This window comes from Myotis daubentonii, chromosome 18 (genome assembly GCF_963259705.1).
Source record: "Myotis daubentonii chromosome 18, mMyoDau2.1, whole genome shotgun sequence".
Lineage (NCBI taxonomy): Eukaryota > Metazoa > Chordata > Mammalia > Chiroptera > Vespertilionidae > Myotis > Myotis daubentonii.
Window position 1 is genome coordinate 1219300 of NC_081857.1, and position 22596 is coordinate 1241895.

General features: G+C 47.7%; 1 protein-coding gene across 4 annotated transcripts in view; it reads left to right on the top strand.

The window, feature by feature from the left end:
• The window catches only part of ATF6 (activating transcription factor 6), a 147140-nt gene that overhangs the window by 27107 nt on the left and 97437 nt on the right, over positions 1–22596 (top strand). For 2 of the 4 annotated variants that reach the window (XM_059674199.1, XM_059674198.1), the window contains exons 5-10: positions 232–338; positions 2364–2493; positions 3290–3490; positions 11743–11963; positions 21704–21889; positions 22498–22589. In XM_059674199.1, coding sequence (XP_059530182.1) covers positions 232–338; positions 2364–2493; positions 3290–3490; positions 11743–11963; positions 21704–21889; positions 22498–22589 — 937 coding nt within the window. Of the gene's footprint in view, positions 1–231; positions 340–2361; positions 2494–3289; positions 3491–11742; positions 11964–21703; positions 21890–22497; positions 22590–22596 lie in introns of all 4 variants that reach the window. The other 2 variants (XM_059674201.1, XM_059674200.1) reach the window with 2 other exon arrangements.

The following is a 22596-nucleotide window of genomic DNA, read 5'->3' on the forward strand; positions in this document are numbered from 1 at the left end:
TGCTTAAGGAGCCCTGAGCCCACCTCGGTTCAGACGGAGGGGGAGCACGCTCACTGCTAGGTGGGGAGGTGGCAGGGTTTGCGTCCGAGTGCAGGTAGACTGCTTTCTCATCTCGGAGTTTCACTCGGTAATAAACTTTGGTGGCCTTAGCTTCCCCAGGTTTGAGTTTTAAGAGTAAACTTTACCTTCCTTCTTGTTGACTTTATTGAGTTTTTACTTTGTGTTTTTCAGTTAAAGATATTAAGGCAGAACCTCAGCCCCTTTCTCCGGCCTCCTCCAGTGGCTCAGTGTCATCTCCGCAGTCAGTGGACTCCTGGTCTTCAACTCAGCATGTTCCCGTGAGTAGCAGTCTCTTGGCTGTAGTGCTGCCTGAACAGTGGTGTACAGGGGAGGCAGTTAACATTTCATAAGTGTGCTCATCATCTCTTCTGATCCTGTGGAAACTGAGTCTTGACGAAGGGCCTTGGGATCCTGAAAGCTGAGTTTCCCTGGTTTTGCCCTGGTTCATTTGTTCATTGCACTTTCCCAGGATTCAGGATTTTTCATTTATTGTTTACTGTCTTTCCTCCCTGCCACCTTCTCTCCTGGTTGGAACAGATATTCTTTGAAGACACAAAAGACTGAGATGGTTGCTTTATTTTTTTTTAATTTAAAAACTAGAGGCCTGGTGCACATGGCGGAGGGTGTGTCCCTGAGCCCAGCCTGCACCCTCTCCAATCTGGGACCCCTCTCACAATCCAGGACTGCTGGCTCCCAACTGCTCGCCTGCCTGCCTGCCTGCCTGCCTGATTGTCCCTAACCGCTTCTGCCTGCCAGCCTGATCACCCCCTAACCACTCCCCTGTCAGCCTGATCGACGCCTAACTGCTCCCCTGCTGGCCTGGTCACCCCTAACTGCCCTCCCCTGCCAGCCTGGTCCCCGCCAACTGCCCTCCTCTGCTGGCCTGATCACCCACAACTGCCCTCCCCTGCTGGACATCTTGTGCCGGCCATCTTGTGTTCACATGGGGGCGGCCATCATGAGTGTTGGAGTGATGGTCAATTTGCATATTACCTCTTTATTATTTAGGATATATTTTTATTGATTTCCAAGAGGAAGGGAGAGGGAGAGAAAGAAACATCAATGATGAGAGAGAATCATTGATTGACTGCCTCCTGCATGCTCCCTACTGGGGATCGAGCCCACAAACCAGGCATGTGCCCTTGACTGGAATCGAACCCGGGACCCTTCAGTCCACAGGCCGAGGCTCTATCCACTGAGCCAAACTGGCCAGGGCAAGATGGTTGCTTTTGTAACTCTTCAGCCATGAACCTGGAATGAATGGTCTTCTTAGTTGAGCAATGCCTAGCCCGCCTTTGAAATGGCCAAGGTTTTTTTCTTTAATCCTGGGGAGGATATGTTTTTATTGATTTTAGAGAGAGAGCAAGGGGAAAGAAAGAGAGAGAAAGAGAGAGAGAGAGAGAGAGAAACATCCATCAGTTGCCTCCTGTACACACCCTGACCGGTGATCGAACTCGAAACCTGGATATGTGCCCTGACCGGGAATCAAATCCTTGACCTTTTGGTGTAGGGGACAGTACTCAGATGACTGAGATTTTTACAGAAGTCTGGCCGCTCCTTAAAAATGATTGTGCTCTCCATCCAGATAAAAGCTCTGAGGCCAGGAAAAGAAAATACCAAAGGATTTAGGTACTTTTTGAAGTGAGGAAAAGGAAAATATAACAAGAAAAGTTCAAATGAATATTTCTGGCCATTATATCTGGCGGGCTCTGTATCTCGTCATTTATGAAACCTTGATGGTTCCGGGGACTTCATGTCTCCAGGATTCATCTTCTTGGCCCTGCCAGGCCATCAGCATCTCACCTGCATCAAGTCAATAGGATTGTAACTGGTCTCTCTGCCCCCTGCTCCCCAAACCTTCATAACAGAGGAATCTTCAAAGAAATCTTTCAAAATCACACATTTGATTGTGTCAGTCCTTTGCTAAAACCTTTGTGTGACTTCTAACCCTTCTGAGGGTGAAATTCACATTCTCCATGTGCTGGGCCCTCATGCCTGGCCGGACTTCCCTCGCAGCCTTGTTTCTCACAGAGTCTCCCACCTGCACACCCTCTTGCTTAGCCCTGTGAGCGTTCCTAACGGAGAGCTGTATTTTGTTATTGTTCTTGCAGTGTCGGTGGAAAGTGTTGCTTTATCTGTAGTGTCTCAGTACTTAATCTAGAAAGGTTCTGATACATCACACCTTTGCCTAGAGGTTGTCTTGAAGTATTTCTGTTTCTGTGTGGGTCTTACCTCTCTTTCTAAATGATTTTCTGCTCAAGGATTGTGTTCTTCTGTGTGATTTGTGTTTGATTTCACTACAGGAGGAGCTGGATTTGTCTTCCGCCTCCCAGATGTCTCCCCTCTCCCTCTATGGAGAAAGTGCCAATCGTCCTTGCTCAGCTGAGCCACCGAAAGAAGACAAGCCCCTCCCGGGTCCCAGAAGCAAATCCGGTATTATTCCCTCTCGATGAGCTGCCGTGCTCTCGCCTGAGCTCAGGTCCCACTCGCAGAGGAACCGCGGGAGGGAGCGTGTGGTTCGTTCTGAGGACCGAGGGGGAGAGGACAGGGAAGGAGCCCTCTTCTTGGTGGTCTCAGTCCCTAGAGGCAAAAGAGACTTACAGTAGTCTCAGCCCCTCACCTCCGCTTAGGGCTGGATGTGAGGGCCGTGGGGGGACATCTGTGACCTCGTTGCCTGCAGGTCATGGTCGGGGGTTTTATAAGCACCTCACAGTGCTGCACCCCTCCACCCAGAGCTGAGCTGTCCGAAAGAGGACCGCATTTCTCCATGGGATGAGCGAGCCCGGACCTCTTGGACAGCATGGCGACTGCACTTAGTGACCCTGTCTTGCCCGTTTGGAAGTTGCTAGGAGATAGACTTTAACAGTTCTCGTTACAAGAAACATAACTTGTCCCTGTATGTTGGCAGATGTTACTAGACTTACTGTAATGATCACTTGGTGCTACAGATATTATATTGAATCATTATGTTGTACATTTGAAACAAATATAACGTTAAATGTCAATTATTCCTCAATGTAAGGAAGGCAGTCCTCAGATTAAGGACTTTTCTTCAGTTCATTAGGGTATGGAGTAGCTATACTTAAACTATACTTAAACTGTTACTCAGAGGTCATAAGCTCAAGATAACCGACTGTAGAGGTCAGAGTGTAGAGAAAGGTGTAAAATAGAACCTGTTTTCTGAGATTTGCTTGTCTTCATATTGATTTGTGGTTTGGTTTTTCTCCAGAAAATGGACTGACTCCAAAGAAAAAACTTCAGATGAATTCCAAACCTTCAATTCAGCCCAAGCCCTTATTGCTCCCAGCAGCACCCAAGACTCAAACAAACCCCTGCGTTCCTGCGAAAGCCATTGTTATTCAGGCGCTGCCCACGCTGGTGCCAGTGGCCAAGCAGCCGGTTATCAGGATACACCCCGCACCCCCTGAAGGTACAGGTGCAGCTCGAGCTGCGTGGGACTGACTGGCAGCCACAGGCTCACGCCACATGGTGTTTAACTCAGGTGGTCACCTCCCAGCACCTGCCGTGTGTGGGGAATTGGCCTTGGTTCTGGGATGCTGCCGATGGCTAACATGTGGTTCCTGTCCCAGCAGGGGAGCGGCTGTCTAGATCAGCATATCCCCTATGTCTTTTCTCACAGTTTTCATTATGAAGGGCTTGTGGTTTATGGAGCCACTCGTAATGAAGAACAAAATCTGCGAAACTTCTTTGGTGACATTTTATCCTTAGACTTTTGTGTCTGTGAACTTTTGTTTTAATGTGAGGTCAGTATTGAGACAACAGGGCGCGTCTCAGGTCTAGTGCGTGTGTTTTGGCAACAGAATCAGGCTCTTCCTCTCTGAGGCGTGAGCTTGGCCTGGAGCAGCCTTGGGGGTCCTGACTTCTGTCTTCGGAGTTAAGACTGTGTGTGTTTCTACATTTCGCCCACCAGATGGCCACACATACTGGATTCTCTAAGAACCGAGCTGAAGTCAGTATTGAGAGATGATTGAGGCTTTGGTACTGTTGAGCCTTAGGAATCATCGTCCCTTCCTGTCGCTCTGAAAGGTGACTCATCATCACCCTCATGCCCATACGTATCCACACGAGTCCAGGACACCTATGCAGGGCCTTTCCTGGGTTTAGCTGTGGACTCCCAGGAGGACGAGGTGTCAGTGGGGTACGGGTTGTCAAACACAATGTTGCATTTGCTTTTATGGCTGCATTTCCAGCGGTTGCTTATTAGCTCATTTCTTTGGACTCTGGTTTTAATGAGTGCGAGGTCAAAAATTTGATTCTCTCTTCTGTTCCTCAGTCGTAGACAGTATGACATCGATATAAAGCAGAGCTAGGTGAGAGGCTGGAGGGGCACAAGCAAACCGGAAGTGCCTGCCCTCTCGGTGCAGGGTCCAAACTGCTGCCTCTTCATGTGGGAAGTGGCATTCCTGTGGGATAGGCGTTCTTGTGGTCTGAATGACGGTAAGCGTCTGTGAGCTCCGTGGCATAAAGTGCAAGATTTAGTGTATCTCCATATGTGAACCTTCATAGGGACACTGCAGTCTCCAAACCTTCCTCAGGGCCTCCAAAGAACTGTCTTCCCAAAGGCTAAGAATTTATCCATTTTTTTATTTTTATTTTTTTTGATTAATTAAATCTTTATTGTTCAGATTATTACAGTTGTTCCTCTTTTTTCCCCCCATAACTCCCCTCCACCCAGTTCCCACCCACTGTCCTCATCCATAGGTGCACGATTGTTGTCCAATCTCTTTCCTCATCCCCCTCACCCCTTTCCCCCCCAAGAATAGCCAGTCCACTCCCTTTCTATGTCCCTGATTCTATTATGATCACCAGATTATTTGTTCACTTGATTTTCAGATTCACTTGTTGATAGATGTGTATTTGTTGTTCATAATTTGTATCTTTACCTTTTTCTTCTTCCTCTTCTTAAAGGATACCTTTCAGCATTTCATATAATACTGGTTTGGTGGTGATGAACTCCTTTAGTTTTTCTTATCAGTGAAGCTCTTTATCTGACCTTCAATTCTGAATGATAGCTTTGCTGGATAAAGTAATCTTGGTTGTAGGTTCTTGGCATTCATCACTTTGAGTATTTCTTGCCACTCCCTTCTGGCCTGCATGGTTTCTGTTGAGAAATCAGCTGACAGTTGTATGGGTGCTCCCTTGTAGGTAACTGAGTTTCTTTCTCTTGCTGCTTTTAAGATTCTCTCTTTGTTTTTTGCTCTTGGCATTTTAATTATGATGTGTCTTGGTGTGGTCCTCTTTGGATTCCTTTTGTTTGGGGTTCTCTGCGCTTCCTGGACTTGTAAGTCTATTTCTTTCACCAGGTAGGGGAAGTTTTCTGTCATTATTTCTTCAAACAGGTTTTCAATATCTTGCTCTCTCTCATCTTCTGGCACCCGTATAATTCGGATGTTGGTACACTTGAAGCTGTCCCAGAGGCTCCTTACACTATCTTCGTATTTTTGGATTCTTTTTTCATTTTGCTTTTCCGGTTGGGTGTTTTTTGCTTCTTCGTATTTCAAATTGTTGACTTGATTCTTGCGATCCTCTAGTCTGCTGTTGGGATTCTGTATATTATTCTTTATTTCAGTCAGTGTATGCTTAATTTCTAGTTGGTCCTTTATCACAACCTCGAGGGTCTCATTAGATTTCTTGTAGGTCTCATTAAGTTTATTGGCAGTTTCTAGAAAATTCTTGAAAAACCTTAAAAGTGTGGTTTTGAACTCTATATCCAGTCGTTTGCTTTCCTCCATTTCTGTCATTTGTGTCCTTTTTCTTTGTCTCTGCATTTTTTTATGCTTCCCTGTGTTGATAAAGTGGTTTTCTGTGCTAAGTGTCCTCTAGGGCCCAGTGGTTCAGCCTCCCCAATTACCTGAGGTAGACACTCTTGGCGCACCCCTTTGTGGGCTTTGTGCACAGTCTTGCTGTAGTTAAGCCTTGATTGTTGTAGGTATCACTGGGAGGGATTGACCTCCAGGCCAATTGGCTGTGAGAATCAGCTGTGTCTGCAAGTGGGAGAACTTCTGTGTTGGAGACACCCCTCCGGGGCAAGACTTGCTTCAATGGGGCTTTGGTGCTCACTGAGTCTACCCCCTGAGTGTGTCCTTTATGGTTCCACGGAGCTGCAAACTGGATGGTCCCACTCTGACCTCTGGGTGGCTCCTGGCTCCTGGATCTCTAGGGAGGTGCTGATCTAGCCTCTGCCTTAAGCTATCCAGCAAAAGCCTCCCTGCAGAGCTTGGGTGGGGCGGGTCCCATGGGATCAACAGGACAGGCCTAGCAGTTATGGCTGCTCTCAGAGGCTCTGCTTCTCAGTGTCTGGGCAATTGCTGCATGCCCCTCTGAGAGAAAGCTGCCCTAGAGTTCCGACCGATGATAGACAGTCCCGCTTCTCCCGTATGAGTCTGGGTCCCCAGAGACTCGCCCAGAACTGGAGCTCAGAGCCTGAGACTCCCTTCCAATTGAAAACGACAATTGTGCCCTCAGCTTCCAGCCCTCTCCACATGCACCTCCGCACCTTAGTGTTTTACTTCCGCACTGTGCCTCCTCTGAGTCTTGGTATGCTTTTCTCTTTCCTTCTAGTTGTAGAACCTCCACTCAGCCAGCCTTCCTGTGGTTCTGGATGATGTCCGTTCCGTCTTTTAGTTGTATTTTTGAAGTGGTTGTTGGAGGCAGCAAACTCCGGTGTTTACCTATGCCGCCATCTTGGTTTCTCCCCCCAAAGGCTAAGAATTTAAACTTGTGAAGAACCTCATTGTAGTCCATAAGCAGTTAGAGCACATATACGAAGTAAAAGTCTAACATGACCAGGGTTTAGTGTATAAAGCAAGGGCTAGTCTAAGGGCTTGTTCTTCGTAGACCATTGGCTGTTTAAAGGTAGTAGGTCTTACCTGTAGCAAGAAGACACTGTGTTCTTTTCCGGACTGTGTTTCAGTGTCAGAAACTGGAGTCCTGCATCCCTAGAACTCCAGAGCTTTCCCAGGTTCTGCAGGTGGTGCTTGTTCTGGGGGCATGTGCTGATCAGGCCCTTGTCTGCTCTTCCAGTGGGTCCAGAGAGGCGTCATCGTCATGCACAGATTGCAGTGTCTGCCTCCCATTTATTCGGGAATGGAGAGGGAGGAAGAGGGGATACAGGAGAAGCGTTTCATGGTGATGATGTGAGCTTCCGTGATCAACATCTTACCATTGGACACAGGAAGGAATTCTTGGAGGATCAAGTTGGGATTCTCCAGCCTGGCATGTAAGGCCCGTCCTGGTTTGGCCCCGTTTAATTTTCGCTTTTTGTATAATAGCAGCCTCCTCTTCTACAAACCCTCTTCTACCCAACCCATCTGGCCATTGTCCCTAAATTGTTTTTCCCAGTTTCTTGGCTCATACCATTCTCTCTGCCTTGAACAGCTTTTGCCACTTCCACACCTAAGTCCTCTGCGTCCATTAAGGTTGTGTGAGCTCTGTGGGTGAGAGGTGCCGGAGACCTGGATTTTCCTTGGACATGGCGAGGGGAGTAGAATCCCAGAGCTTTGGGAATTGGACGATGTGGAAGGGAACAGGAACAGGGAGGACGGTGTCCCGTCATGGGCTTTCTCGGTAGAAGATTGTGCGGACCATTGGGAGGGGGTAGAGGTGGGTACTTGCTCAGGTCACTCTGCTGGTGACAGGCAGCATCAGCCTGGAGCTTGGTGGCTGGCTCAGAGTCCGGGCCTTCATCAAGGCTCTGCATTGCCTCTGGGAGGATGCTGAGCTGTGGCCACTGTGCTCAGGAGGTGGGAGTTAGCAAGTTTATGTAAACAATCAAATAACAGCGACTGTGAGAACTAGTGGATGATGATACTGCAGTGCCCTGTGGAAGCTCTTCTCTAGGTGGATGTTCATAAAAATAATGGCTGACGTGTAGGTTTCCAGTCTGTGCCAGACACTGACCTGAGTGCTTAAGTGTGTTTGCTTATTGACGCCTTCTATCCCAGTGATGGCGAACCTTTTGAGCTCGCGTGTCAGCATTTTGAATAACCCTAACTTAACTCTGGTACCTTGTCACATATAGAAATTTTTTGATATTTGCAACCATAGTAAAACAAAGACTTGTATTTTTGATATTTATTTTATATATTTAAATGCCATTTAACAAAGAAAAATCAACCAAAAAAATGAGTTCACGTGTCACCTCTGACACGCGTGTCATGGGTTCGCCATCACTGTTCTATCCCCTCTGAGGAGAGTGCTGTTGTCCTGTCCCTGTACAGCTGGAAAGTCAGGGCAGAGCGTTTACCCAGAGTCACATGGCGATGCTAGGCGTGCGGTGCATGTTTCCTACATCGTTTGAAATCTTTGCAGACAGTTGGAAAGGAGGAACTGCCACCGAGCAGAGTCACGCTTAGTGGCGTCCCATCGCGGGGACTTGCAGGTAACCCCTGAGGGGAAGTTGAGCTGCCAAAGGGGATGACCAGCCTGGGGTACGTCCGCCTTAGGAACAGTGGTGACTAACTTCAGCTGCTACCTCTTTAGGCCCCAAACAGCAGTGTGGATCTGGTGAGCATGTCTGTGACTAGTGAGCTACCATGAGAGTTTTTAGTGTTTTCTGAAACCCACTGTATAGAAATGTAGTTGTTTCTCCCCATTCTGTCTTGATCCTTGACTTAGATGCTGGCTGATTTGAGGGTAGCTGGGCACTGTGGTTAAAGGGCCTGATGTGCACTGTGGAGAAAAGGAGGCAGTGAGGCTGGCAGGACTCGGAGCCATGTGGCCCCAGACCTGGAGGGGCTGCCTGGCCGGCCCCTGGCTGCAGCTGTCAGCAAGGAGACAGCGATAGCTCCACAGAGAGGACGGTGTGGGCTGCTTTTCTGCATGCGTTTAGAGCAGTGGTTCTCAACCTTCCTACTGCTGTGACCCTTTAATACAGTTCCTCATGTTGTGGTGACCCCCAGTTTCATTGTTACAAATTGAACATAATTAAAGCATAGTGATTAATCACAAAAACAATATGTAATTATATATGTGTTTTCCGATGGTCTTAGGCGACCCCAAAGGGGTCGCGACCCACAGGTTGAGAACCGCTGGTTTAGAGCCATAGGACAAAGCCCTACCCCTGTGAGTGAGCCCAAGGAGGGCCTGTCTGAAAGGACTCTGTTCTCCATGGTGACCACGCCCTGAGTTTTTGGGGTCTTTTCAGTGTAAGTTTTAAACCGAGAAGACTTAGCATGTGCTCCTGACATGCCCTGTGGAAGGACTGGTGAGAGTCCGTGGTCTCCCCGTAGACCGGGACCCTGGGGCGGCAGGAGGAGCGAAGTCGAGGCGGCCACCGGGTGCTCAGCCTGCGCTGGGATGCAGGCGGCGCTTTGTCTCCTGAGTCTCCGTGCCGCTGGCTTCAGGTTTGTGGCTGCCCTTCCGGTTAATGAGCTGAGATCCATTTAAACTTACTACTAAGTTCTTACTGGGCTTTCCTCATCACGCATTTGCCAATCCAAAGAAATGGAAAGGACAGTCGCGACCGTGGGGGCCGTACTGTGGGGGATGTGGTGTCTGTGATGGGAGGCGAGGGCGGCTGGGTTCCGGGCGGGGCCCGTGTGAGGCTGCCTTGTGATGAGCATGACTCTTCATCCTGCCAGATTGACTAATTTCTTAGGAAGTGTTATTAAAATGCCTAACACTTGGTCATATGCTAATTTATTTATTAATTATCCTTATTTGCGCATTTGGCCTAATTGTATTTATGTCAGCTTATGAGTCATTTCCTTGTTTTATGATTTTATTTCATAAAAGAAGCTATTCCAGGGGAAAATAAGATCATTTATGCTTAAGTAAATTATACATACTACAAATGTTAGAAATTATTCTTAGATGTGTTTTACTAATTTATCTGGGACAAAATGCTATTAAATCCTGCTACTTTTAGCATGCTTTCTGAGGCCGTCTGAAACTATACTTTGTATAGAAGTGATTTTCTTTCTTTAAGCAAAGACAGATGTTCTTAACAACCAGGTGTTCTGAAGCATGGCGCAGATTTTTAGTTTTCCTCCTTGGAAACGTGGTGCTGACTTTTGCAGGCTCCTGTTACACTGTCTGACAGGGTAACGCTTCCCCTTAAAGGCAATTAGACATGCACCTGACATTTTGGTTGCCGGTTGCTGCAGGGCCTTTATTTTGCTAGGTGGGCGCCAGCAGCTGCGGCTGTTAGGCGAGGCCTGAGCACCTGATAAATGGGCCGGCTCGGAAAGAAGCGCCAGCAGCCAGGGAAGCTGTACGAGCCATGTTAGGTGCTGCAAGTCCTCTTTAGGCTGTTGATCCTGATTCTGCTCAGATTAGCATCGTTTTAACCATTTGTACGCCACAGCAGCGGACCTTTTTGAGCTCAATTCAAAATATCGTGGCACTTAACTAGTTAAGATAATGCTAACTGTGAAGATTAAGAAAAGATTTGTAGGGGAAAGGAAGTGATCTACAGACTATTTCACTTTTTTATCTATCTATCTATCTATCTATCTATCTATCTACCTATCTATCTATTTATTATAAGCCAGAGTTTATTTCTATTTAAAACAATGTGTACAGGGGTCCAAAGGCCAAAAGATATTTGGGTTTAGTAGAAGTTATAGTCTAATGCCTGCTGCCCATGCCTCCATTTCACAATCGATATTTCTGCGCCCCTGAGTGTTTCTAAGGTTTGATAATTCTAAGGTGAAAGGTGAATCTTCTGAGTTTTGGCAAGCCTCATAGAAAATGAACATTACAACAATAACAGCAAAAACAACTCCAGAAACAGCCATTATCATTGCAAGAGAAAAAGGTATATAACTCGATAAGAAAGCTTCCATAGAAATTCCCAGTAGGAGAATGCTTAATCCAATATTTAAAAATGAGATACGTTTGTAAAAATCCTGGGGAAACCATCCCTGCCATATTCTCAGCAACCAGCTCCTCTGGTCGGAAGCTTGAGAAAACGGGATCATGATGAGTCTTATCTGGTATTAAATGCAGCTCTTGGACAACGGAAACCAGCAAACACCCTTCAAGATGAAAATCTGTTTCACTTTTTAATTTTTAAAAATTTATCTTTATTGCTGAAAGTGTTACAGAAGTCCCCCTGTCCCCCCATGGACCCCCTCCACCCCACCTCCATCTACAGACTATTTTAAATTACAGATTTATATTTCCTGTGCTTGTTGGCTAAGAATTCATCTCAAATGGTTTTAACATTTTTTATATTTGTAGCCCTGTGTTTATCCAAGCATTGAATTAATGAATCTCTGTTTATTATATATGTAGTTTTTGGTGGTTGTATTTCTAAAACTCATACATTTGAAATATGGTCTGGGTGTGTCAGTATAAAAGGTTTTTTTAAAATTTATAATATGAAAAATCCTTTTAGCACTAATACATTTCAGGGGTTAGTACTTAGGGAAATCTGTGTATAACTTAGCAAACTTGATATGTATGTAGTTGAGGAAAAATACATGGGATTATACTGTTAATGGGAACCTGAAAGGGAAGGAATCTAGCTGGGCTCATTAAAACAGGACACGGGAAGGCACACATGTGTGCTGCTGCTGCCTGTGCTCGATTGGTGGTTTCACATTCCTCAGTGTGAGCTCACCTCTCACTCTACCTGCACATCAGATCTCTGTGCTGAACAGCTCTTCCTGCCACAAAGTGCTATGCTCTCTGACCCCTGTCTTTTCTCTCCACCAGGTCAGACCGTGGTGCTGTCTCAACCTGCCCTGGTACAGCTGCAGGCGTCCGGGGTCCTGCCCTCTCCGCAGCCTGTCCTGGCGGTCAGTGGGGGAGCCACACCGCTCCCTAATCACGTGGTCAGTGTGGTACCAACCCCTGTGGCCAGTAGCCCAATAAATGGAAAACTTTCTGTGGCTAAACCTGCCCTGCAGAGTACTGTGAGAAGTGTGGGTTCAGATGTAAGTTTTGACACTTCGTGCTTTTTTAATGCCTGATTTAAAAACAAGGACAAAGCACATTTTTGTTTTTGTTTTTTAAAGTTTGTTTCAGTGTGCTGAAATTGCACCTCCAATCTGTAGTGGAAAGTTAGGGTGGGGTTTGTGGTGTGAGAATCTACAGGAAGGTTTAATCAGGTCTGCACAGTCTGGTAAGTGCGCGTGCCTTCCTCCTCTGCCTCCTGAGCCCTCTAGTCTCTGATAGTTCCTGATAGAAGTGCGTTTGGCAAATCAGAATCTAGTCTGTAGACTAGTTCTTAATCGGTATATTTAGCATTGCTCTTGACTTATAGAAGGGTTTTCAGCTCTGCATATAAATGGCTTGCTACTCTGGGGATTCTGTCTCTTCATGATTACTTGATAGTTTCCCATCTTTACAAACCTTCAAATTTCCTAGCATGTTGTAGAAATTTTTTATGCTTTATAAATCACAGAAAGTGTCCTAAAATCCGCCACTCCCTAAAACCAGTTACAGCACTTACTGGCTAATTCTTGCCTTCTTTAAAAGTGAATAAAATACCTCATGTCATGTATTAAACAGTAGTTGAAAGCTTAATGAAAGTTAAAGTCAAATGATCAGGCTAACAGTAGATTCTCTAAAATTGTGATTGGGAAAGGAAATACCATATGTTTTCTCTCAAATAAAAGTGGGTATTGCCCTGGCAGGTGTGGCTCAGTTGGTTGAGCATCATCTTGTGCACCAAAAGGTTGCCAGTTTGATTCCCGGTCAGGGCACATGTCCGGGTTGCAGGATTGATTCCCTGTAGGGGATGTGCAGGAGGCAGCCGATCGATGTTTGCTCTCACATCGATGTTTCTCTCTCTCTCTCCCTCTCCCTTCCTCTCTCTAAAAATCGATAAACTATTAAAAAAAAAGGGGGGTATCAATGGTTGTTAATATTGCTACTTCACCTTTCTTAGGAGTTGCAAAGGTATTTAAAATCCTGTGAATTTTGTAGGGTTGTTTATCAGACTACTGGTGCTCTGTCTACCAGAATGTAACAAGCATGTCAGTAGCCCATGTAGGTGTGAAATTGCTCCACTATTGCATAAACACCAGCAGTAACCTCAGTCAGAGTGTAGTGGCGATCGATCGATCGAAAGGACGGGAGGTGGGGAGTGGAGGCCCTCCAGCAGTTCCCATCCCCTGTCGGGCACTGTGGCAGCGTGCCAAGGCTCAGGGAGGAGCATGAGTGTCTGGAGCAGACATAGGTGGGACGAACTAGACTTGACTGTGTAAGTTTATGTTGAAGACTGGGAGAGTGAGAGCACGGTGCTCTGGCACAGCAGGCAGCAGCACGAGGGTGCGCTTCAGGGGGAGATGGAAGGGTAGGTGCGGGGAGGAGCACAGGCGGGAAGAGAGAAGACGGGCAAATGTGATAAGTTGGGTGTGTAATCTTTCTCTTTGAGTGTTTGGGGAAATTTCTACAATAAGTAAATAAACAGTAACAAAAATCAAAATATTTCTTGCATACATACATATATATAAATACATATCTGTGAATATATATATTTATATATTTTTTTGTTAATACTCACCTGAGAATATTTTTTCTATCGTTTTTTTTCAGAGAGAGTGGAAGTGAGGGAGGGTGGGGGAGAGAGAGAGAAAAAAATATCGATGTGAGAGAGACACATCGACTGATTGCCTTCCACATGCACCCCAGTCAGGGGCTGGACGCTAACCCACAACTTAGGTATGTGCCCTTAACTGGGAATTGAACCCAAGACCCTTTGGTGTGTGGGCTGATGCTCTAACCATTGAGCACACTGGCCATGGCTGTTCCTTGTTATTTTAATTAAAAATTTGTACAACCAATGGAAAAAAAAAGAATGTTCTTTTCACAAGAGACTGTGGAGGGTAAAAATGATGAAAGATTAAAAAAAAATGATCCCTTCAAATTTCCTTTCATTTATGAGTTTGAATGTTTCCCTGTAATACTTCCAAATGGAACCAGCAACAGAAAATGTTCACAGTTTTTAATAATGTTAGGACTTTTAAAATATTTATTATGAAACATTTTATTTTTTTATATATATTTTATTGATTTTTTTTACAGAGAGGAAGGTAGAGAGATAGAGAGTTAGAAACATCGATGAGAGAGAAACATCGATCAGCTGCCTCCTGCATATCTCCCACTGGGGATGTGCCCGCAACCCAGGTACATGCCCTTGACCGGAATCGAACCTGGGACCTTTCAGTCCGCAGGCCGACGCTCTGTCCACTGAGCCAAACTGGTTTCGGCAACATTTTAGACATGAGAAGTAATGACTATTAGAACTTTAACCATAGATCAGCAATATGTCACAGTTGTTAGACACATGATGTAACCTTAGTGTGCCTTCATGGAATTGTAGCAGCCGATCAAGGGTAGGCTAGGGGGTTCGCCAGGTGGAGAGGAGTCGAGAAACGCTTCCCAGGAAGAGAATGGTTAGGGTGGGCGTGACTCAGCGAACTGAGGGAGAGGCTGACTTGTCCTATGCCAAGTGGACTCCTGGCACAGGTGCGGGGCGGGGCCAGGGAGCTTCCCTCTAACCCTCAGAGGCTTTCACCCAGTCCTTGTACGTGCTGTCTGAACCACGAGCCCCGCAATGTGCTGCTGGCCCCTTTGTGGTCTCAGCACTTCTGTGGGTTGTCTGTTGGTCTGTTAGCCCGACATCCGTTACTGGTATAGGTTCTTGGTATGAAAGACGCGTCTCCCGCTTCCGTGCTGCGAGAGTGCTGTGAGCGTGCACATAGGGCACGAGGTGTTGGGGACATGGCAGAGGAGAAAGTGCAGAACCAAGGACTGTCTTTTTAGCATATTTATTGGCTAGCATTCTTACTGCTTTCCAAATTTACAGTTGACAATATTGCAAGGAAAGCTTCAAGTACTGTGTCCAATGCAACAGACACAGACGATGAGAATGAATTTCCTGGCCAACCTGCATTGAGGATTTTGTGCTTATTTTTCCATGGCCAGCACATCAGGGAGTGAGCCGAGCCTCTTCAGGGTGAGTTTGCTGGTAGAGGTTTTGACTGAATGTTTATTTCAAGTAAAGAAACATCAGTCTGGCCCATCAGCTGGCCAAGCCACTCAGGAACCCAGAGTGAACCCTTCCCTGGGCCACCTTGCCGCTGCCCGTGTCTGCTGATGGAGTCCTGCTCAGTCAGGAACACTTGGGTCAGTGTAAATTCCTGGTTTAAAAATGGCCAAAGAGAAAAATTTTCATTAGGTGCTTCTTATGCTTTTAAACAATAAAGGTAGTGAAAGAACGAAAGAAAGAAAGAAAGAAAGAAAGAAAGAAAGAAAGAAAGAAAGAAAGAAAGAAAGAAAGAAAGGAAGAAGAAGTTTTTGTGACTTTGTGATGCTGGCACAGCCCTTTTTCCTACCTTTGTGTTCTCTTGTTGGCCGGCTTCGTGCTGGGCCGCTGCTGCCCGGGTGCGGGCCTGGCGCTCCATGCTCTGCAGGCTGCACCGACTGCACATTGTCTCTGTGACCGCTGCCTGGTTCAAATTATCTCTCTCTCTTCTTGCCTTTTGCTGGTAAATGTGTTCAGTTTAAGTCTGGAAACCTCACCTAAGTTTTCAGGAAATATGGTTTGCTTTTGGCTCCGATCCTGATGGAAAAAGTGAGCACGTCCTTGTCTCCGAGTGGGAGCTCTCACGCACGCCCCGAGCCAGGGGCGGAGGTGCCTCCCGGAGAGCTGGCTCCTCTGGCTTCAGACCCCGACCGAGGCTTGCAAACCAGCACCTGTTTCCACCTGCAGGGCACCTTCCAGCCCTCCACTGCCCACCACCCCTTCTCTCAGCAACTCCATGAAGTTCACGAGACTGCGGCCCTGGCTTATTAGTACATTGTTTTGGTTATTGGGCAAAGGGCCAGGAAAAAAGTGGTGAGATTATATTGTACATCTTCCATGGCGGGCCAGGGGCAGCAAGGCCCTTCCTGGGAATCAGGAGGTGGGGACAGTGGGAAGAAGGACCCAGCAGCCTCAGAGGGCCATGGGTAAAGGGAACAGCCGCTCCGAGGGGCCCGGGTCTTCCATCCACCCATCTTCCTTGCCTTGCCTTGCGCCTCTTTCTAATTCTGTGCTCAGTAATCTGGACCCTTCCCATCCCAGCCCCCACCCTTGGGAGTCCCTGTGCTGGGTCACCAGAGTCATCACAGGGACGAGGTACCCGCAGGTGTCGGACATAGTGCGGAGGGGATGGCCCTGGCAGACCAGACCGGGGCTTGTGTTTTTTTCCTGGAGTCAGTGTTGTACAGTGAAGTTCAAGATTTCAGCAGCCTCAGTGCTGTGAGTGTGGAGGGGCCGATGAGGCTCAGCTGGGTGTGGGCCTCTGTAGTGGGAGGGGTGCTGAGCTTGGGGAGCCTGCTGCTCTACAGGAAGCCAGAAGCAAGTCTCCTCATGTCCAGAGGGAGGCGTTACCTCATCTCTCAGCTTTTCTCGCTGGAAACTTGACCCTGAGAGACAGCCTGGGTAGAGGCCCAGGCCTGTGCCAGAGACCCACAGGAGTGTCCTTCAAGAGAAATATGAACCCTGGCCGGTTTGGCTCAGTGGGTAGAGCGTCAGCCTGTGAACCAAAGGGTCCCGGGTTCGATTCTGGTCAAGGGCACATTGCAGGCTCCTCCCCGGCCCGGGCCCTGGTCGGGGCACATGCAGGAGGCAACCAATCAATGTGTTTCTCTCACACCAATGTTTGTCTCTGTCTTTCCCTGTCTGTTCCACTCTCTCTAAAAATCAATGGGAAAATGTCCTCGGATGAGGATTAAAAGAAAAAGAAAAAAGAAAAATGTGAGTGTAAAATAACCTGTTTACAACGCGGAGCACTGCCAAAAGCTCCTAGAAGAATGGAGAGGCCCGTGTTCGGTTTCACAAAGAAAGCATGCCCTGCTGAGCCTCCAGCTGGAAGACCTGGACTGGGTCCCCTGCTGGGTCCAGGTGTGGGCCAGCTTAGAGCTCAGGAGATAAACAGCCAATACTACTTTTTAGTAAGTGAAATTTTTAACAAAAAGCATGGAAATCATGGTATTTTTTAGGCTGTGAAGTAGAGGAACCCACCAGAACAAATACAACAGCAAGGACCTGGAGATCTGAAAAGCCATCAGAACTCAGTAAAAAGTTACTTCTGTGCTGACTGTTTTTTGGCTTTCCTGCCATCAGGGACTCTTGCAGATAAAAGAGAAACATGCTTTGTTAAAATACTTGCAGTTTCACTTGAGGTGGAGGTTTGGGGCTTCTCAAAATTTATCTTGAACAAGAATTTTGGCAAGAAGGTTACAGTAGCTTTGAAAAGGGAAGCGGGTGGGTGTTTTTTCTGATGTATTGCTTTAGGTTAGGTTGATGTTGTGGCCACTTTATTCTGTGTTTTTCAGTTTGGCATCCTGATAAGGTTAAAAAATAACTGTTTTTTAAAGACATGCTGATTTACACTGGCCAGATTATTATGACCACCTGATGTTTGTAGGCAAATTAGCTATAATTTCGTGCTGAAGTTGCTAGAGGGCCAGATCATTATAAACATCTGAATAGCACAACATGCCTAAGTATTGTTGCTGATCAAGTTCATCCTATCATGTTGATGGTGTATCCCAATGGCTTCTTCCAACAAGACAATGCGCCATGCCACGGTGCTCGTATTGTGCAGAAGTGGTTTCAAGAACATGAGGGAGACTTTACCTTGCTTAGGTGGCCCCCACCATCACCAGATCTCCATCCAATTGAGCATTTGTGGGACGAAGTTAAAAGAGCCATCAGGCAGCTGGTTCCACAGCCATCAAATCTCACAGAACTGGACAGTGCTATTCATCAGGCATGGTGTCAGATCCCTCGCATCACCTTTCAACTTCTCGTGGAGTCAATGCCAAGAAGAATCGCCGCAGTATTGAAGGCAAAAGGTGGCCCAATGAAGCACTGATGGGTGGTCATAAGAATCTGGCCACTCAGTGTATAGCTTAATACAGAAATACTTTCTCTGGTCTCTGATTTCTCTTCTGCAACCAGCACCTGCAGACTCATCTCGGGAGAATGAGTGCTTTCTGGCCACGCGCTCCGCCCAGGGCAGCCATGGTGCTGGCTGCCTGTGCGTTCTCCCGAGCAGTTCTTTATGCGGAGCACTAGTCTTACCTGCGGCACAGAATTGGCGCCTGCTGCGCTGTGGTCCTGCATGCCTTCCTCAGGTGTGGCCCTCAGAGAGCTTCTGCGTCAGTTCACACGGGGTGGCCCATCCCTTTGCCTGCTGGGGGTTGTCTAGCGTAGAGGCTGCCACAGTGATTTAAGAGTTCTGCAGTCTTTCTTTATAAACATTCCTCCATTGAGTAACTGGCTACTTGTTTTGCTCCTGTAAAAATACATCGTAGGAGACGCCTGGAGTCGGAGCTGTGGTTCTCCGTGTTGCTGGCTGTTACCGTGGCTCTGCAGGCCTTCTCCCTGGTCTTCCTCTGCGTGTGGAGGCCGGTCCCTGGGCTGCTGGATGGGGCCCTCGTGGGTCTCAGTGTTCCCCTCGCCGTGTCTCTTTCCTCCTGTGACTGGCTGTCCTGCTCTGTGTTTGTTTGGGGTGAGTCCATAGCTTCCCATGTAGTTGTTTCTGTTGTTGTTTTAATAGCATCACTGGAATAAAATTCACATGCCATAGAGGTCACCTTTTCCAGTGTACAGTGGTTTTGGTGTATTTAGAATAGTGCTACCTAGCATCACTGCTGTCTATTCCAGAACGTTTTCAGGACCCTGAAAAGAAACTCCGTGCTCATTGGCAGTCACCCCTCACCCCCTCTCCCCCGCCCGGCAATGACTGCTCCACTTTCTGTCTGTGTGGATTTGCCTCTTCTGGACGTTTATGTCAGTGGATTTACACATGATGCAGCCTTTTGTGTATGACTTCTGTCACTCACCATAATATTTTCAAGGTCTATTCATATTGTAACATGTATCAGTACTTAATCCTTTTTCATGGCCAAATAGTATTCCATTGTTTGGCTGCACCACATTTTGGATTATCCATTCACCAGTTGCTGGACATTTGGGCATTTTCACTTTTTGATTATTGTGAATAATGTTGCTTTGAACTTTCGTGTACAGGTTTTGATAGTTTTTTAAAACCATTTTTAATATAGAAAGAGTACTTACAAGTCATTCAGAAAAATGCGAGTTAACCCAACAATCAGATGGACAAAATGCTGTGTACAAAAAGGCAATGGCGGTTTTCTCAACGAAAGGATCACTGCTGTGTATTCTTGAAGAGCGTGCCCTCTGAAAGCTACTATTTTACAAAAATGTGGAAGAATATTAATTGTTAACAAAAGAGCACTTTGGGTTGGTTAAAGAGTGATGTGCAAGGATTAGCAGTGTGAGGGGAGTTTTCTGTGGCTCACACCGTGGGCTGTGCATTCTGAAGGAAAGTGTCTTTATTCTTTATGCCTTTCCAACACTCCCCAGTGTTGTGCATGCTTCGCCTCCCACACGTGTGTTTAGTCTGAGCATCATAATGGTTCTTGCCTCGGAGGCACAGAACACTTCAAACACAACATATTCGGATAGCTTGCTGAGAGGACAGTTGGGACTCTGTGTTTGGGATTCCTCTGGGTTTCATTTGTTTCCACTCTTCATCTTTTGTACTTATTGATAGTTTTGAGTACTTACTTGAAGATATTCAGCACTACTGTATCTTTTCCATGGGAAGAAGTGACTGCTTGGCCACAGGTGGTTTTCCTTGTGTAGCATGAGGCCTGTGCACTGACAGCCTGTGAGACGAATGCTGCATAGAACATGCAGGTGCTTTCATGTCATTGTTTACAGAAACCCCCCGTCCTTGTTGGAAGTTCACTAAGTGGTGTCCATCTGTGAGCCTCCAAATTCCATAGACACTGAGCCGTCGGAGTAGGCTCCTTGTCTGACTGGTACATAAACTCCTCCACCCGGAACCTGCTCCTGTGTGTCCCGTCCAGGCGCCGTGCACAGGGTGCGCCCGGAAGAGCCCTAGTTGTGGGTGCGCTGACCCGGAACGTCAGGAAGAGCAGCAGGGACGGAACAAAGTGTCTGTCCAGAGAGCAGCTGGACACCGGGGAGCAGCCCGGCCTGGCTGTGCCTGCTGCACGCGCGCGCGTTCCTGAAGGGAGGGCAGTTACTTCACGGGGGAATGTCATAGGGGATGGTTAGGTAAGTCAGCATTCTTGTCACATTTTGTAAGAAAGGATAAAAATGGGAAAAACACCCTTTTCTGAGCCCTCATGTGGTGGTTCTTTTCTCTGGGTTCTGCTGGAAGGCTGTTGACTGTGTTTGGTGCCAGGACCACTTGACTGGCTTGGTGTAGCTCTGTTTCTAGGAAATGTAGTGGGGTGGGAATTGGGTTGTTATTTTAAAAATCTGTATGAAATTATTTAATTTTATTGACTGTCTCATTAAGAGTTATTGAACACCCCACCATAGAATGTTTGTTTTTAAGGTCATTACATGTAGAAGTCAGTGGTTTAGTACTTACAGTCATCAGCCTGTTATTTGGTGCTTTTTATGTACTTATTTTGTTACCTCACCCTCTCCCCCCAAATAAATTACACTAATGCTGTAGCAAACAGGTTTATAACGTAGTTTACAAGATATGATAAAACGAATTTTGCTCGGTAAGTTTCACTATGGTAGACATTGTGGGTAGTAAAGGAAAGTAGTATTATATGGCTTTGGTACAAAATGTAGGTGGAGAGAGAGTTAACATGAAACAGTGGAGACCTTGAGAGTGTTGAGGTGTGTCTTCCAAATGATAAGGGCATAAGAAATTCAGAGAAAATCCAAACACCCATTGGTTGGGCAGGATTGGGGTTGCAGGGTCCTGACAATTAGGTGCACAGCATCGACGTTGGAGTGAACGGTCTGAATGACGGAATGAGTTAGGTGTGTGTGGAGCTCCTGGGGCAGCCTTTTAAAAGAGCAGGGGGTGGGGTGAGGGCAGGATGTTTGGGCGGTCATGGTCTGGAAGGCCTGGAGAGCTGAGGTAGTAGCTGAGATGCATGATTATCTTTTTATTTTCAATACAGTAGCAACATGGGCATGGTTTTGCGGGGGAAGTGTTCTGAGCCAATGGTAGACAGGAGGAGATCCCTGTGATGGATGGTGGAGGCGGCTGCAGAAGCTCAGGGGTGGACCCTGAGCCCTTGGGGGAGGGAGAGCAGCAGCAGTGGGCGGGAGGACCACAGGCCAGTGGCTGCTGAGCGGGTGAGGAGAGGGCAGAGGGCGTCAGTGCAGAGTGGCGGACAAGTGAGTGAGTGCTTGCTTCTCCCTGTATACCCGGGAGGTTGGTGTCACCCGCAGAAGATGGAGACAGACAGTCCAGGGAGGGGCCGTGCGTGTCACACAGGAACCTGAAGCGGTGGTGGCTCCAGTTGAGTGGCCCGATGGGCGGCCGGGATGTGGTTCTGGGAAATAGCCAGTGACTTGGGACCTAGAGGCAGCCTGAGGGTGTGCGGCGCCAGGGACCGCAGGCGCTCGGCGAGTCTCCAGCGGCGAGTGGGAAGGCAGTGAAGGAGCCTGAAGACAGGAGAGGAAGTTACGGAACATTTAGGTCTGAGAAGCCTGACTGAGTCATCGGACCTCAATTTGAGTAGTATTTTAAAAACCTAGTTGAAACAACCAGTAACACATGTTTTGAACAATTGTTTAAAATTAATTGTGAAGATCTGATCTGATTGGGTTCTGGACTCGAGGTGTTCCGTTCATCTTCACTCTCGCTAGATGGCTGTGCTGAGGAGACAGCAGCGGATGATAAAGAACCGGGAGTCGGCCTGCCAGTCCCGCAAGAAGAAGAAGGAGTACCTGCTGGGGCTGGAGGCGCGGCTGCGGGCGGCCCTGTCGGAGAACGAGAGGCTGCGGAAGGAGAACGGCTCGCTGAAGCGGCAGCTGGACCACGTGGTGTCAGAGGTGAGGGCGCCGGGCGCCGGGCTCGGGCAGTGCCCTTTCTTTCTGAAAGGTCAGCAGGGAATGTTGCATTTCAGATTAAGTTGGAAAAGAACAGTGCTAGGAAAGGGGGCGCGGTGAGCCCTGACCCGTCTGCACGGGGGCTTCTGAGTGTGCGCACCCTGCGGCCCCGGGCCTCACCTTCCCCGCTTCCTCAGGCTCCTTTCCTCGTGCACCTGCCCGTGCACGCGCGGGGCCGCGCCCAGATCGCGGGCCTGTCCTGAGGCCTGGTGCTCCGGGCCTGCAGGGCTGTCCCCAACCAAACGCGCCTCTGCCTCCGCCGGGCTTCTCTCCTGTCCGCCTGCCTGCCGCCCGGCAACAGCCCATTGCATGACTGAAACGGTGCTGGGGGGACAGGGACCGACGGCAGGAACCTCTCAAGGGGACGCAGACTGGCTGACTCCCCATGGGAGGGCGAGGAGGTCTCTGCTCCTGTCGGAACAGTTTGCTCCCCTTTGAGTTCTGTTTGTTGGTGAAGCATTCCTATACCTGAGGAAGAGCGTTCTTCTCTTCGATGCTCTCTGTGAGGCTGAGGTGTAGTCTAATTGTACTTCATGTGGTCATTTCCCTAGAACCAAAGGCTTAAAGTCCCCAGTCCGAAGCGGAGAGCCATCTGTGTGGTGGTGCTGTTGGCGTTTGTCTTCCTGAACTACGGACCCATCAGGTGAGTG